Source organism: Eulemur rufifrons, chromosome 7 (genome assembly GCF_041146395.1).
Source record: "Eulemur rufifrons isolate Redbay chromosome 7, OSU_ERuf_1, whole genome shotgun sequence".
NCBI lineage: Eukaryota > Metazoa > Chordata > Mammalia > Primates > Lemuridae > Eulemur > Eulemur rufifrons.
Window position 1 is genome coordinate 114,958,477 of NC_090989.1, and position 17,383 is coordinate 114,975,859.

At 38.0% G+C, this 17,383-nt stretch overlaps 2 protein-coding genes and 2 non-coding genes across 5 annotated transcripts in view; 3 read left to right on the top strand and 1 right to left on the bottom strand.

Moving 5' to 3' along the window:
- Positions 1–17,383, top strand: part of TFDP2 (transcription factor Dp-2) — a 161,906-nt gene that overhangs the window by 540 nt on the left and 143,983 nt on the right. The gene's annotated exons all lie outside the window — the stretch shown is intronic.
- On the top strand, positions 29–15,879 carry LOC138385787 (uncharacterized). The gene is made up of 4 exons (XM_069472009.1): positions 29–102; positions 11,969–12,242; positions 13,938–14,493; positions 15,860–15,879. The coding sequence occupies exons 1-4, from the start codon at positions 29–31 to the stop codon at positions 15,877–15,879; spliced, it is 924 nt and encodes a 307-aa protein (XP_069328110.1).
- LOC138388840 (U6 spliceosomal RNA) lies at positions 3,792–3,895 on the bottom strand. Its single transcript, XR_011234319.1, has one exon. It is a non-coding gene; the product is annotated as a U6 spliceosomal RNA (small nuclear RNA).
- Positions 13,329–13,469, top strand: LOC138388704 (U4 spliceosomal RNA). Its single transcript, XR_011234202.1, has one exon. It is a non-coding gene; the product is annotated as a U4 spliceosomal RNA (small nuclear RNA).

Genomic DNA, 17,383 nt, shown 5'->3' on the forward strand with positions numbered 1-17,383 from the left:
TCCACTTTATGGTTCTCTTCAGAGAAGGATGGCTTCTAAATCTGATTTTCTGACTTTTCCCCCTGCTTTCATGAAGCACCCGCCTCCATCTGTCTCCACCAGGTGTGTTTTTTGTTTGTATTTTGTCTTTTTTAGTCCCAAGGCTTTTTTGCTTGGAAGAACCTCCATATAAGGGAACTTTTCTCTAAAGTAGAGAATCACTCTTGGGCCCAGACACCTTTGAGAAATTCTGGAAAGCCATGGTCCTTCTCCACAATGAAATAATAAAGGTTTTCGTGGGATCTCGCTGAGAGACAGCAGAAATGGATGAGCGCTCGGCCTCTCGTACCAGCCTGTGCTAGCTTCCATTGTGTGATCTTAGTTTCTTCATCTGTAAAATAGTAGTACCTGTCTATTCGGTGTATTCTGGGGAGTACATGGACTAATTTAAGGGAATGCACTTGTAACAAAACTCTCTAGGTATTAAGTGCCCTTCATGAGTTAGGCATTTTTTGTTATTGACTACCATGGATGCTGATTTAGAAGAGTACCCTGTATTGTTTCCCTTTTTCTGTTGAAGCAGTTATCACGCTTATTCTTTTTCCATAGTCACTGCTGAAGCTCCCTTTAGCCTTTGCATTCTTTTCTCTTTTCCTCATTCTGTCTCAGAGAGCACAGACTCCCTGCCCCACTTATATGCTTTTAGTAAGTCAGTAGTTCATTCTTCTCCTTCCCCTCTCTCCCCCAAATCTTAGTTTTGTGTTTTTTTGCTTGATTTCCACAGCCGAATCTTTTGTGGGCCACTTATTTTCTTTTCTCTTAACGGATGGGAATCATCTTCACCTAACAAATATAGTTGAAGTTATTAATGTGTTCTCCATATTGCATAATGATCCTGCCTCTGTTCAAAATTAAATATAAAATAGTTTAATTGATCTTTAATTGCATCTTGCTTTTCCATTTTGTTGGTTAGCTTGTAATTTAGCTAAAGCTTTATCACTATCATATAACTATAATTAATTTTTAACGGCAGTGTCCATTCTCAAATAACACTAGGAGAAAAATCAAATGCCTAGACCCCAGATTGTATCACACTTGTGTGCTGGCTTTGGATGTGTTTGTTATTTATTACAACATATTGTCCCTGGAGCTAGTCTAGTCTAATGGCAAACGTAGTGTCTGTAGCATTGTTCTGGCAGTGCAGTTGCAGTTTCATCAGTGTGACACTTGTATTTGTTAATAAAGGCCCAAGACTTAGTAAACTCTTACTTCCTAGTTATCTTCATTTCTAGATGCTTAGTTAAGAAATAAAACTGGTTGGACCTGGTGGCTCATACCTGTAATCCTAACACTTTGGGAGCCAAGGCAGAAGGATCGCTTAAGGCCTAGGAGTCCAAGACCAGGAGTTTGAGGTTGCAATGAGGTATGATGATGCCGCTGCACTCTAGCCCAGGCAACAGAGGGAGAACCTGTCTCAAAAGAAAGGAAGGAAGGAAGGAAGGGAGGGAGGGAGGAAGGGAGGGAGGGAGGGAGGGAAAACTAAATTTTTCTAGTGTGTATTACTTCATATTCCCGTTTTGTGATCATGCAATTCACCCACCCCTGTTCTTGTGAATGTGTAGTATAAGTGGCACATTCAAGTTTTTCCCTTGCAGCCAGAATTCTTAACTGTCTGAGCTATGTGTTCTCAATACAACTTGAAATGGAATGTACGTCCTGGTCATCATCTTTTAAAGTCTAATTGCAATAGGTATCATAATGGATCTCAGAAGAAACTAAAAAGCATAAGTTGACTTCTTTTAGATCATAGAGTTTTAAGTTGTAATGGATTTTAAAGATTAATATACCATTCAAGTTGAATCCTTTCCATTTTAATCTGGGATACATGACTCTCTAGGGATGGGGCATGAATAGATTTAAAAGTAGGTTTGTGAACTCTTGGAAATTTTATGCAAAATTATATGCATTTGTATATTTTTCTGGATTTGTATGTCTTCTCTGTGGCAAAGATATTTAGACAATTCTAATTTTTATTTGAGATGGTGTCTTGCTGTGTTGTCCAGGCTGGTCTTGAACTCCTGGGCTCAAACAGTCTTCCTGCCTCAACCTCCTGAGTAGTTGGGATTATAGGCACATGCCACATCTAGCTTGGACACCTCTCATTTTTATGAGACTCTTACTGAACTGGAAGTTGTATAGTCATTGTATGTGTTTTATCTCTTCTGTATTATGGATTTTTGGGTATTTGAAGATACTGTATTCCACTGATTCTTTTCTTCTGTAGAGAAAATATTCTCAGTGACTTTTATATCATTGTTTTATTTTGAACCGCCTCACAGTCATGATGGCTTACTTGTGGATTTGTTTTAGTTCATCCACGTTTTTTTTAAAAGCATGTTAACCCAAATTAGGTATTAACTAGTATAAAATACCATAAGTTAATCTCTCTGGCTTTAAAACATGTGCTTTAAGAGTAGATTCATTTCTTTGGCAACCACATCACACCATTGATTCATTCATGTACTGGTTGAGAAGATTAACTCTGGGGCTAGCCTTCCTGGGCTTAAATCCTAGCTCTGCAGTTTATTCGCTGGAAAACCTTGAGTGAATTATGTAAACGCTCTGGGCCTGAGTTTCCTGATCTGTAAAATAGGGTTAATAATAGCACGTATCTTACACGGTTGTTGAAAGAATTAAATTAATGTATAGATGTAAAGCATTTAGAATGGTTTCTGGCATCTAAGTGTGATATATATGTTACCAGTTATTGTTGGTTTTGGAGTTTAAATTTTTGAATTGTTTTGTCTATGTTCTCCTAATTTTTAAAGTCATGCTTTCCCAATTCTTTTTTTTTTCTTTTTATCTTTTTATCTTTTTTTTTTTTTTTATTTCATCTTATTGTTATGGGGGATACAGAATTGCAGGTTAAATACCCAATTCTTTAATAGAATATTTTTTGGTGAACTTCACATTTATCCATATTAAATTTTATTTTGGCAGTTTGCTTCTAGTCTGTTGACATTTTTTAAAATCCTGATTTGGTCATCCAATACATGTCAAATTTGTACATTTGATAAACTATAAGTTTGATAATGTTGGCATTGCCTTCATGCAAATCTTTTATTAAAATGTTGACTAGGGTGGGCACTGTGGGTCATGCCTGTAATCCCAGTGCTTTGGGAGGCCGAGGTGGGAGGATTGCTTGAGCTCTGAAATTCGAGACCAGCCTGGGCGATATAGTGAGACCCCATCTCTACAAAAAATTATCCAGGTGTGGTGGCATGCACATGTAGTCCCAGCTACTCGGGAGGCTGAGGAAGGGGATTGCTTGAGTTTGGGAGTGCGAGGCTGCAGTGTGCTATGATTGCCCAACTGCTCTCCAGCCTGGATGACAGAGTGAGACCTATCTCTAAAAAAATAATGATAAGTAAGTAAATAAATAAAATGTTGACTAGGCAGGGCTAAGAGCAGAGCTTTTGCCTTGCTAGAGACGCCTCTTAAGAGTGATAAAAAATTTATTAATTCTTTGGTTCCAGTTGATCAGCCAGTTAGAAGTTCAGCTAATTTATCATTATCTGCCTCAACTATTTCCAGGTTCACACAAGGAATATATGAAGAACTTGGACAGTTAGTTGCCTTACTAAAACTCAGATTTTATATGCCTCATTTTTTTAACCCTAATGACTGTCAGGAAAAGAGCTTCAGTCTGTCATTACTTATTCTAATGAAACTTTACTACTTTCCAGTAGCATATGTTGATTACTACTTTTTCTTTTCTTTTTTTCAGGAAAGGATTTTTTAAAAATTGAAGTAAAAATATGGAACGCTTCATGAATTTACAAATCATCCTTGTGTAGGGGCCATGCTAATCTCTGTTTCATTTCAATTTTAGTATATATGCTGCTGAAGCCAGAACTGATTACTACTTTTTCTAAGTGTTCACAAATTTCTCTTAGTAATGATTCTAGAATCATGTCTAGAATTACTTTTAACTTCAATAATCCATAGTTGGCAGGATGCCATTTCTCTTTTTTTGAATACCAGCACTATACTTTGCTGTCTTTGGTCTTCTGGCAACCTCTCTTGCTTGCCATTGTTTCTGAATGATTGCCAACAGCTGCATGGAATTTTATTTGGCGCAGTATAACTTGTTGAAGGTTTGCTTAGAGCAGTTAGGAACTTTCTCTAATCTTCCTATTCATATCGAGCTTTGGTTTCCATCAGTTCATTGATTAAATTTATTAAATGCCCATTTTGCACAAGATACCAATACTTGTTTTGCCTCATCCAGTCTGAAGATAATTGTTATTAATAGAAATTGCCTGAAGCAAAAAGTTTATCCGTAACCATTTGTCTCCATTCCTACTGTTATTACCATAGTCTGAGCCACCTTTCCTTCTTCTCTGGACTATAGTAATAGCCTCCTACTGACCTTCCTTCCTCCAGTCTTTTTCTGTCTCTGGTCCTTACACGTGGCAGCCAGAGTCATCTTTGTTTTAAAAATACATGTAACTTTTTAAAGTCTTTTTTTCCCTATTGGAATAATCTGTGGTGATCTAATTAGAATTTTATTCTGAGTATAATACTTTCCAACTCCCTTCTTCTGTTTTCTGTTTACTGCCCTTTTAAATTCAAGCCTTTTTTTTCTTTTTTTTTGCCTTCCTTATTCTTGGGGATGGTATGAACCAGCACAGCAGCCAGTTGGTAGGCATAGAGAGATGGTACCTCCCCACCAGCTGGTCTTCGTGTGAGTCACTCAGCAGGCACATATGGAGTGCTTACTGTGGTATAGGCACTGTGTGAGGCACTGAGTTGACAAAGGGACATGACGTTGTCTCAGCCCTCAAAGAATTCTAAATGTATGGAAAGATAGAATATGGGAAAGTAGTTTGGAGAAGCCAAAAATCTTTGTGGCTTCTTTTTGATTGGGACTTCCCAGTATACTTTCTGTTTTTTCTAGGGTATTGTGAATTCATTCAAATATAAGTAAGTGATTTGAAAATTAGCCATTTTTAGGCCGGGCGCGGTGGCTCACGCCTGTAATCCTAGCACTCTTGGAGGCCGAGGTGGGCGGATCGTTTGAGCTCAGGAGTTCGAGACCAGCCTGAGCAAGAGCGAGACCCCATCTCTACTAAAAATAGAAAGAAATTATATGGACAGCTAAAAATATATATAGAAAAAATTAGCCGGGCATGGTGGCGCATGCCTGTAGTCCCAGCTACTCGGGAGGCTGAGACAGGAGGATCGCTTGAGCTCAGGAGTTTGAGGTTGCTGTGAGCTAGGCTGACGCCACGGCACTCACTCTAGCCTGGGCAACAGAGTGAGACTCTGTCTCAAAAAAAAAAAAAAAAAAAAAAAAAAAAAAAGAAAATTAGCCATTTTTTAATTTAATTTTTTAAATTGACAAATAATAATTATACATATTCATGGGGTACACGGTATGTTTCAATACATATAATGTATAGTGATCAGTTAGTAGGATATGCATCATCTCAAACATTTATCATTTCTTTGTGTTGGGAATGTTCAGTGTCCTTCTAGCTATTTGAAACTATACATTATTTTTAACTGTAGTCATCCAACAGTGGTATAGAACCCTTTAACACTGCCATCCCCAACCCTGGTCCGTGCCCCGCCCCACCATCTGTGGAAAAATTGTCTTCTATGAAACTGCTTAGGAAAGGGGGGGTGCACAGCAGGAGGTGAGCGGTGGGTGAAGGAGCGAAGCTTCATCTGTACTTATAGCCAGCCGTTCCCCTTCACTCACATCACCGCCTGAGCTCTGCCTCCCCGCCCCACTGCACCCAACCCCCATGGGAAATTGTCTTCCATGAAACTGGTCCCTGGTACCTAAAAGGTTGGGGACCGCTGCAATCTCTCCCTGTCTCTAGTATCTTCTGTTCTACTTTTAACTTCTATAAGATCAGTTTTTCTTAGCTTCCACGTATGAGTGAGAACCTGCGGTGTTTAACTTTCTATTCTTGGCTTATTGCACTTTAGGTAATGTCCTCTAATTCCATCCGTGTTGCTGGGAATGACAGGGTTTCATTGTTTGTGGCTGAAATTTATTCCATTTTGTGTGTGTGTGTGTGTGTGTGTGTGTGTGTACATTTTCTTTATCCATTAATCTGTTCAACACCAAGGTTGATTCTGTATCTTGGCTATTGTGAATAGTGCTGCATTAAATACGAGGGTGCAGATATCTCTTCGATAGAGTGAATTCCTTTCCTTTGGATAAATTTCCAGTAGTGGGATTGCTGGATCATATGTTAGTTCTATTTGTAGATATTTGAGAAAATTAGCCATTGTTTTTGATTGATTATCCTTTCACTAATGTCACTGTTTACTGTAATTTTAAAAACAGCATTTCTTTGTAATGTTTTATGTGCTATCTTAAGTTTAGCTGTATTTCAGTTAATTGGTTAAATTAGGATGATGAGCTGTGTGACTGTATTAAACTGACTGCTTTATTATGAATAGAAACAAGTATATACTTAGATAAGATTATACTGTTAAACTAACTTGTTTGTAACATACTTTATCGCAAGCCCTATATGTCCTTTGGTACATATTGTATGTCCTTTTGACTTGTTAAAAAATTAAATATATGTAGGCTAAAGGAAATGTGGATATTATGAAGTGACATAAAATCTTAAATTTGTGATGAAAGAAGAGAAAAAAAGCTACGAGGGTTCCCAGAAGTAGGAAGAATAAAAATATAATAGTTCTGGGCATGCATACCTCTCGTCCCAGCTACTCAGAGGCTGAGGTGGGAGGATTGCTTGAGCCTAGGAGTTCGAGGCTGTAGTACACTGTGATCACACCTGTGAATAGCCACTGCACTCTAGCCTGAGCAATATAGTGAGACCCCCATCTCTAAAACAAAACAAAACAAAACAACCACCACCACCAAAAAAAAAAAAAAATAGCAATAAGTAGTGGAAGAGTCTGTTGTTATTCACAGAGCAAGAGTACCATGTCTAGAAAAACCATTGTACTTCATAATCAAAGATGTTGTGGCTAATGATGCTGTTACGAACAGGGATATGGATATGTCTGGTAAATTGAATTGAATATGCAACCAGAAAATTGGTGTGTTTGAAATAAGAGTGTTAGTACATGTCTCTGTCATCAACGTAGAAAATATAGCACCAAAGGATTATTTTCTTTTCACTTTTAACTATATTGACAAACTTCCAAACAAAGCCTTAATAGGCTATATCTGTATCTAGGTATGCCTGTCTGTCTGTCTGTCTAATCTATTGATCTGTTAGTATTAGAAGCTTCTTACTTATTTGACATCTCTTCCTGTTTGTGTAAAATTCACTCTGGTAATTCACCCTGTAAAGAAACAATTGGCCTTGAGTGAAAAACAGATAACTATTACATTAATTTGACTTGCTAATTTATGTAAAACATTTTCTGATTTTTAAAATCATCTTAACTACCTCAAGAGTTGAGAAATCCTCGGCTTACCATCTAATTATTTATTAGGATTCCTACAGCAGTATGTAAAGAAATTTTTCATGTTGTGACTAATGGCAACTTTGATGAATTTTGCATGATTAATCTAAATCTGTCTTAAGTAACCGGTCTGCTTTTGATAAAATTTGTATGTCCAAAATAGGAAACTCAAAGTTATATTTTCTAATACTCACTATGTATGAATTTTTTTTGTCTGATAGCTATCCATTAAAGCACTCCCTATTTTATCTACCCTTATTCTTTTTTCTTTTTTTTTTTTTTTTTTGAGACAGAGTCTCACTGTGTTGCCTTGCTGTGTCACCCTGGGTAGAGTGCAGTGACATCATCATAGCTCACTGCAACCTCAAACTCCTGGGTTTAAGTGACCCTCCTGCCCCAGCCTTCAAAGTAGCTGGGACTATAGGTGTGCACCACCACACCTGGCTAATTTTTTCTATTTTTGGTAGAGACAGGGCCTCACTCTTGCTCAGGCTTGGTCTCGAACTCCTGACCTCAAGCGCTCCTCCCACCTTGCCTTCCCAGAGTGCTAGGATTACAGGTGTGAGCCACCACACCCAGCCTAACCTTATTCTTATGGGTTGTTTATCTTGCACAAAATCCCATATTGCCTGAAGAAGAAGATAGGAAATCAGGTGCTAAGGATGAGAAAAGACGTGCTTTCTAGACTCTTCTGAGCCTAGGGTCTCAGGTTTGGCTTTCTGACTTCTTTCTTTAATATTTGGCTGCTTTCAAGGCTGGGCACGGTGGCTCACACTTGTAATTCTAGCACTCTAGGAGGCCGAGGCCAGAGGATTGCTTGAGCTCAGGAGTTCAGGACCAGCCTGAGCAAGAACAAGACCCTGTGTCTACGGAAAAATAGAAAAAAAATTAGCTAGGCACTGTGGTGTGCACCTGTAGTCCCAGCTACTTGGGAAGCTGAGTCAGGAGGATCGCCTGAACCCAGGAGTTTGAGGTTGCAGTGAGTTATGATGATGCCACTGCACTCTAGCCAGGGTGACAGGGCAAGACCCTGTCTGGGAAAAAAAAAAGAAAAAAAAAGAAAAAAAGCCCCAAATTTTTGGTTGCCTTCAATTTTTAAATTTTAAAAGTCTTCCTTATATTTTTAGTCTCACTCTGCAGAGATAAAACCATGTTAAGGAAGATACCTTTATTTGAAATATGATAGATTAAAAAATTGTATATAATATAATTACACAGCTTGATGAATTTTCAGTAAATATATCTGTGTAACCAGCATCGTAGATCTAGAAACAGACTATTACAAGTACCCTAGTACCCCTTTCCAGTCATGAACCCCGTCTTCCTCAAGGGAACTACACTGACTTCTAACAGCATAGATTGGTAAAATCACCTTTAACCATATCTACTTTTAGTTCTTTTGATGGTTATAACTCTAAATTGTCCATTAATTGCTATATTTCTTTTCTAAAACAACATTTTATTTTGAACTAACTTTAGAGTTGACAGGAAAGTTGCAAAAGATGTAGAATTCACTTGTATCCTTCATTCCATTTCCCCTAATGAAAACATATTACATAATCATAGTATAATTATCAAGAGTAATATAATATTAATATCAGTTTAATATTATTGACCAAACTATAGACTTTGTTTCAATTTCACCATTTTTTCCTCTGACATTTTTCTGTTCCAGGATCCTATCCAGGAACTGCACTGCATTCAATTGTTATTTCTCCTTAGTCTTCTCTTTTTTTTTAGCAGCCTTCAGTTTTCCTTTGTCTTTCATTACTTTGACATTTTTGAAGAGTACTGATCAGTTGTTTTCCAGAATGTCCCTCTGTTTGGGCTTGTCCAGTGTTTTCTCATGATTGGAGTGAGGTTATGCATTTTTAATAAAAATACCACAAAAATGATATTGTGTCTTTCTTTCACAGAGCATTACATCAAAGCATTCATCATGTTGATGTATTTTATCATTGGTGATGTTTACCTTGATCATTTGGCTAAGCTGGTGTCTGCTTTCAATTTTTACATTTAGATTCTTAATTCTTCTGGAGTTTATTTTTGTGCATAGTATGAAATATAGATATAATTTTATCATTTTTCAAATGACTACTCAGCACCATTTATTTGTTAGAAAGCTCATCTTTCAATTGATACAAAAAAAATTGACAAAATTCAACACTCTTTTATGATACATAATACTCAACAAACTAGGACTAGAAGGAAGCTACTGCAACATAGTAAGGGCCATATATGAAAATTTCACAGATAACATCATACTCAATGGAGGAAGCCTGAAAGTTTTTCCTGTAGTATCAGGAAGAAGACAAGGATGTCCACTTTCTTCACTTTTGTTTAACATAGTACTGGAGTCCTAACGAGCAATTAGGTAAGAAAAAGAAATAGAAGGCATCCAAACTGGAAAGGAAGCAGTAAAATGATCTCTGTTCATAGATGACATGGTCTTATATGGAAAAAATCCTGAAGATTCCATTAAAAAACCCTGAGTCTGATAAACAAATTCAGCAAAGTTGAAGAATACAAAATTAACATACAGACATCAATTTCACTTCTATACACTAATAGTGAACAATCTGACAAGGAAATTAAGAAAAAATTCCACTTATGATAACATTAAAAAGAACAAATAGCTGGGCATGGTGGTACATGCTTGTAATCCTAGCACTTTGCAGAGGAAGCTGGGGTGGGAGGATCACTTGAGGCCAGGAGTTTGAGACCAGCCTGAGCAAAATGGTGAGACCCTGTCTCTACAAAAAATAGAAAAATTAGCTGGGTGTTGTGGTGTGTCCCTATAGTCCTAGTTACTTGGGAGGCTGAGGCAGGAGGATCACTTGAGCCCAGGAGTTTGAGGTTTCAGTGAGCTGTGTATGATGATGCCACTGTACTCTAGCTCGGTAACAGAGCAAGACCTTGTCTCAAAAAAAAGGACACAGTATTTAGGAATAAACTTAATGAAGGAGACAAAAGGCTTGTAATACTGAAAACTACAAAATTTTGCTGGAAGAAATTAGAGAGGACACCAATAAATGGAAAGACATCCTGTTTCCATAGATTGGAAAACTTAATATTACTAAGATGTCAGTACTACCCAAAGCCCTGTACAGATTCAATGCCACCCCTATCAAAATAGCACTATTGGGCATCTACTCAAAAGATCAAAAGACATTCTATAATAAAGACATCTGCACCCGAATGTTTATGGCAACACAATTCACTATTGCAAGGCTCTGGAAAGAACCCAAGTGCCTGTCAATTCATGAGTGGATTACTAAAATTTGGTATATGTTTACAATGGAATATTACTCAATTATAAGAAATGACAGTGATCTAGCACTGCTTATATTTTCATGTATCGAGCTTGAGCCCATTATCCACAGTGAGATATCACAAGATTGGAGGAATAGTCTACACATATACTCGCCATCAAATTGCTACTAACTGATCAACACTATGGAGCTCACATGGTAGTAATATTCTCCAGGGATTAGGGGGTTGGGGGGGACAAACTCACAACTAAGGGTCACAGACATGGTGAGCATTGTAGAGGGGAAGGGCATGCCTCTAAACCTTGCTTGGGTGAGGCAAAGTCATAAAATGTAACCAGAAGATATTTGCACTTCAGTGTTTATTGCGGCATTATTCACAATGGCTAAATTATGGAACCAGCTTAAGGGTTTATCAAGGGAGAAATGGATAAAAATGATGTGGTGTATGTACACAATGGAATATTATTTAGCCATGAAAAAGAAGGAAATGTTGTCATTTGTAGAAACATGGATAGATCTGCAGGACATTATTTTAAGTGAAATAAACCAGACACAGAAAGACAAATATTTCATTTTCACACTCAAATATGAGACCTAAAAAAAAATTGATCTTAAGGAGGTAGTGAATAGAATGGTGGCTACTAGAGGTTGATCAGGGTGGTGGGATGGGGTAATGAAGAGATGTTGGTGAAGGGGTAATTATGTTTAATAGAAGGAAGAAGTTCTGATGTTCAGTGGTACAATGGGGCAGCTATAGTTGACAATAGTTTATTGTATTTCAGAATAGCTAGACGTTTTCAAATGCTCCCAACATAAAGCAATGATGAATGTTTCAGGTGAATCTTGTTCCAGTTACCCTGAGTTGATCATTGTATGTTGTGTGCTTGTTTCAAGATGTAACATGTAATCCATGAATATGTACAATTATTATGTATCAATAAAAAAAAATCCCAGTGACTTTTTTGCAGAAATAGAAAAACCCATTCTAAAATTCATATGGAATCTCAAGGGACCCTGAATAGCCAAAACAATCTTGAAAAAGAACAAAGTTGGAGGTCTCACACTTTCCGATTTCAAAACTTATTATAGTCACAAGGAGCAGGCTGAGTGTTGTGGGGCAGGCACGGGCTTCAGGGCAGTGGGAATGCAGACTGAAAAAGAGCAGACCACTCGGGCATTGCTCATTTTGCTGGCTCTGATCTGGTGTTGTACCTGGGGTCTAACCAGGCCTGTGTCTGCCCCTTCCTGAATAGGCCAGAGAATTCATCTAAACAGCCCTCCTACAGCAGCTCCCCACTCCAGGCAGCCAGATGGGAGTTCCATACCAGTGTTGTCTCCCAGGACATTGATGCAGCAGCCAAATTTATTGGTGCTGGGACAGCCACAGTTGGTGTGGCTGGTTCAGGAGCTGGCATTGGAACAATGTTTGGCTGCTTGATCACTGGCTATGCCAGGAACCTGTCTCACAAGCAGCAGTTCTTCTGTGCCATTCTGGGCTTTGCCCTGTCTGAGGCCATGGGCTCTTTTGTTTCATGGTTTCCTTTCTCATCCTCTGTGCCATGCATGGGAGGCTCTTGTGGGAGTCACTTATGCATCCCTGCTGGTGCGACTCCATGCCATTCCTTATGCTGGAGTATGCTACACTTTACATGAAACGTTTCTGTAAAAAACAAACACCCCCCCCCACACACACACAAAACTTACTACAAAGCTACAGCAATGAAAATGCTGTAGTAGTGGCATAAAGCTACACATAGAATAGAGAGCACAGAAAGAAACCCTCACATATATGGCAAATGATTTTTGACAAGGGTACCAAAACTATTAAACGGGGAAAGGACAGTTGTTTCAACAAATGGTGTTGGGGAAACTGGATATCCATATGCAAAATTATGGGGTTGGACCTTTACCTTATACCACATATAAAAATTAACTCAAAATGAATGGAAGACCTAAAACTGTAAAACTCTTAGAAGAAAACATAAGGGAAAACCTTCATCACATTGGATTTGGCAGTGATTTCTCAGATATGACAACAGGGCATGAAAGAAAAAAACATAAATTGGACTGCATCAAAATTAGAAACATTTGTGCATTAAAGGACACCATCAGCAGTGAAAAGGCAACCTATGGAATGTGAGAAAATATTTGCAAATCATATATTTAATAAGGGGTTAATATCATAGAATATATAAAGAATGCCTACAATTCAACAATAAAAAAATCACGAATCTGATTTAAAAATAGGCAAAAATTTTGAATAGACATTTCTCCAAAGGAAATAAACAAATGGCCAACAAGCACATGAAAAGATGCTCAACATCACTAATTATTAGGAACATGCAAATTAAAACCACGGTGGGATATACCACCTTACACCCATTAGGATGGCTATCAGTAAAACCATAGAAAATAACAAGTGTTGGCAAGGATGTGTCGAATTTGGAACACCTGTGCTCTGCTTGTGGGAATGTAAAATGGTGTAGCCATTCTGGAGCCATTCTGGAGCCAACAGTATGGTGGTTCCTCAAAAAATTAAAAACAGAATTACCATGTGACTGAGCCACTTACATTTCTGGGTAACTACTCAAAGGAATTTAAAGCAGTTGTCTTAGCTTTGTGCAGTGGCAGTATCATAGCCAATGAGGTTTATCCGAGGTGCAATTATTGTTAATGGAAAACCTTTCCCAATACCCTGCCATGATGACTTGAAATATAGTCAGCATTGGCAATTTTTGAGGGACTCCATGGGGACTGAATTTAAAAAAAAAAAGCAGATCTCTTACTGCTACTTGTATGCTCATGTTCTCAGTTCAAATGTGGAAGCAACTTAAGTGTGCATTGACAGATGAATAAATAAACAAGATGTGATACCTACATGCAGTGGAATATTATTCAGCCTTTAAAAGGAAGGAAATTTTGACATATGCTAAGGAATGGATTAACCTTGAAGGCATTATGCTGAGTAAAGTAAGTCAGTCACAAAAAGGTAAATATTGTATGATTCCACATATATGAGGTACTGAGAGTAGTCTCATTCATAGAGACAGAAAGTAGAATGGCGGTTGCCAGGACCTGAGGGGAGGAGGGAATGGGAAGTTTGTGTTTAGTGAGTACGGAGTTTCAGTTTTGCAAGATGAAGAGAGTTCTGGAGATTCGTTGCACAACAGTGAGAATGTAGTTAATACTATTGAATTGTACACTTAAAAATGTACACTTAAGGGGAGTCCGCCGCTGCCGCCGCCACCGCCATGCTGTCTGCTGCGCTGCTCCGCCGCCAGGCTCGCACTTAACCGAGGCCGCCGGCCCGGCCAGAGGTCCTTCGCCTTCGCCTCCCCCACGCAGGTGTTCTTCAGCTGCGCCAACGTCCTGCAGGTGGATGTGCCCACGCTGACCAGAGCCTTCGGCATCCTGGCGGCCCACGTACCCACTCTGCAGGTCCTGCGGCCTGGGCTGGTCGTGGTGCTCGCGAAGGATGGCACCACCTCCAAGTACTTCGTGAGCAGTGGCTCCGTCACGGTGAATGCCGACTCCTCGGTGCAGTTACTGGCGGAAGAGCCAGTGACGCTGGACATGCTAGACCTGGGGACAGCCAAGGCGAACTTGGAGAAGGCGCAGGCGGAGCTGTTGGGGGCAGCGGATGAGGCTGCCAGGGCGGAGATCCAGATCCTCATCGAGGCCAGCGAGGCCCTGGTGAAGGCCCTGAGTAGGCTGTTGCTGGGACCTCTGTGCTCCGGGGCCACCTCCATGGGCAACCTACCCTCAGCCCACGCCCCCAGTAAAGACCAGGAAGCCTGGAAAAAAAAAAAAAAAACACACTTAAAAATGGTTAAGATGGTAAATTTTATGTATATTTTACTGCAATTTAAAAAAAGTCATCTGGAAAAAATGTCCAATTTTTGCCCAGTGATGGGAGATGCTACTTTTGTCATATACTAAATTTCCTTATGTATTTGGGTGAAATTTTAGACTTTTTTTCTATTCCACTGGTTTCTTTGTCAATTCATACACTTAGGCCACAATGTTTTAATTATAAAGGCTTTATATAATAGTATGTTTTAATGTCTGGTAGGTCTGGTCTCTGTAGGCTTTCTTTTTCAGTACTTTCCTAGTTATTCTTGCATGTTGGTTTTTCTATATCAATTTTAACATCAACTTGTCCAGCTCTATAAAATGACTTGTTAGTATTTTTATTGGGATTATATTGAATTTATAAATTAACTCAGGGAGAATTTTTATAATGTTGAGTTATTTTATCCAAGAATATCTTATGTCCTTCCATTGTTTATATTCTTTTAGCATCTTTTAGGAGTATTTAAAAATTTTCCTCATACAGGTTTTTTTTAAAAATAGCTTTATTGATAAATAATTCACGTCTTATAAAATTCACCTTTTAAAGTGTACAGTTTAGTGGTTTTTAGTATATTTGCACCCATCACTACTACCTAATTTCAGAACATTTTCATCACTCTAAAAAGAAACTCCATACCCATTAGTAGTCACTTCCCATCCCCTTCTTTTTCTAGCCCTTGGAAACTACTAATCTACTTTCTGTTTCTATGGATTTGCCTATTCTGAATATTTCATGTAAATGGAATCATATAATTTGTGGCTTTTTGTGACTGATTCTTTCACTTGGCATAACATTTTTCAAGATTTATTCGTGCTGTACATTGTATCAGTAATCATCTCTTTTTATTGCCAAATAATATTTCATTGTATATAAATACCATATTTTATTTATCCATTTGGGTTGTTTATACTTTTTGGCTTTATAGTAGTGCTGTTATGAACATTTGTGTATAGGAAGATGTATATTTTAAATTCCTTCAGACAGGTTTTGTGCATTTCTTATTAAATTTATTCCCAGGTATTTAATCTTTGTTGCTATTGGGTTTTTCCATTACATCCTCCAGGAGTTCATTGATTTTGTGTTGTTCTGTATAGATTTTGTTGCTAATCATAAATTAAATTCACCTATAATTGAACATATTGGTCCTTGTTGGCATTGTTTGGAAGAGAATTCTTTGGAAGAGAATGTGTATTCACACATTTTGGGGGCAGGTTTCTGCACATGTGTTTTAAATCAAACTTATTGACAATGTTGATGATCAAATATTATATACTCTTACTGACTTTTGTAGGTTTGGCTCTTCGTTACTGAGAGGTGTGTGTTAAAAATCATCTTGTATGATTGTGGATATCTTAGTTTCTCATTGTAAATTGGTCGATTTTTGCCTTATATGTTTGTAAATTATGTTATGAAATGTATTCATTTATAATATTTGTGTCTTCCTGTATTCAGAACCTTTAATCATTGTCTCTTTGTTCGCCTCAGTAATATTCTTACTATGGAGACCGTTTGTCTATTTTTAGAATTTGTCCATTTTTAGAGCTGCATCATCTTTAGTTTTTCCATTCTGTTACTTTCTTTGCTTTTTTTTTTTTTTTTTTTTTTTTTTTTTTTTTTTTTGAGACAGGGTCTCTCTCTCTTGCCTGGAGGTAAAGTGCAGTGGTGTTACAGCTCACTGCAACCTCAAACTCCTGGGCTCAAGTGATCCCCCTGCCTCAGCCTCCCAAAAAGCAGGGATTACAAGTATGAATCACCGTGCCCAGCCTTCATTCTGTTACTTTCTGCGGGTATACTTTAGGCATGTTTCTTATAAACAGGGATTGGATTTTGTTTTCCTTTTTCTTGTTTATTTTAATACAATACATGTCTTTTAACTAATGAATTTATGTGTATATTTGCATTTCTTTCTACCATTTAATTATACTTTTTTTTTTTTTTGAGACTGTTGCCTGGGCTAGAGTGCTGTGGTGTCAGCCTAGCTCCCAGCAACCTCAAATTCCTGGGTTCAAGCAATCCTCCTGCCTCAGCCTCCCGAGTAGGTCGGACTACAGGCACGTGCCATGATGCCCAGCTAATTTTTTTCTATTTTTAGTAGAGACAGGGTCTTGCTCTTGCTCAGGCTGGTCTTGAACTCTTGAGCTCAAGTGATCCTCCCACCTTGGCCTCCCAGAGTGCTAGGATTACAGGTGTGAGCCTGGCTAATTATACTTCTTTTTCTGTACTTTTTCTATTCTTCAATCTTGTTTGCTTTTGAGTACTCATATCTTTAGTGGTTGACTTTTTTAGTGAGAATATTTAATTTAACACAGTATTTCCTCAACAGCACAAGGCTCTTGGAATTTTTAAATTCTGATCAAGCTTCTCCCTTCTTATGTTGTTGCTGTCCAGGCTATATTCCTCTTATTTTTCCTCCTTTTTAATCTCCTAACATTAGTGAGTATAGCTGTCTTCCAAATGACGTTTGCTTATATATACTGATATCTTTTTGATTTTTGTGTTCCTCTTTCTTGAATTTGTTTTGAATTTTAAGTGGTTTTTATTTTCCTAAAGTACATCCTTTGGAGTTTCTTTATTGAATGTCTGTTGAAGGTCAAGTCACTGAAAATGTTTTTACTTCACCCTTGTTATTGAAAGATCGTTTAGACTGGAAGGCAAAGGCCTTTCTGCATTGCAGGTGAGATCCTGCATCCTGTAAATAAATTGAAGTTCAAATATAAAAAAAAAAAAAAAAAAAGAAAGATCGTTTAGAATTCTAGTTTGATATTACTTTGCCTTAACACCTTGAGTATATTACTTTACTGTTTTTATTTTCACT

Coding starts and splice junctions, on each gene's coding strand:
- LOC138385787 (XM_069472009.1), top strand. CDS start 29: ATGGCTTCTAAATCTGATTTTCTGACTTTTCCCCCTGCTTTCATGAAG. Junction 12,243..13,937: donor CTGAGGCCATGGGCTCTTTT/GTTTCATGGTTT, acceptor TGTACACTTAAG/GGGAGTCCGCCGCTGCCGCC. Junction 14,494..15,859: donor ACCCTCAGCCCACGCCCCCA/GTAAAGACCAGG, acceptor TGACTTTTGTAG/GTTTGGCTCTTCGTTACTGA.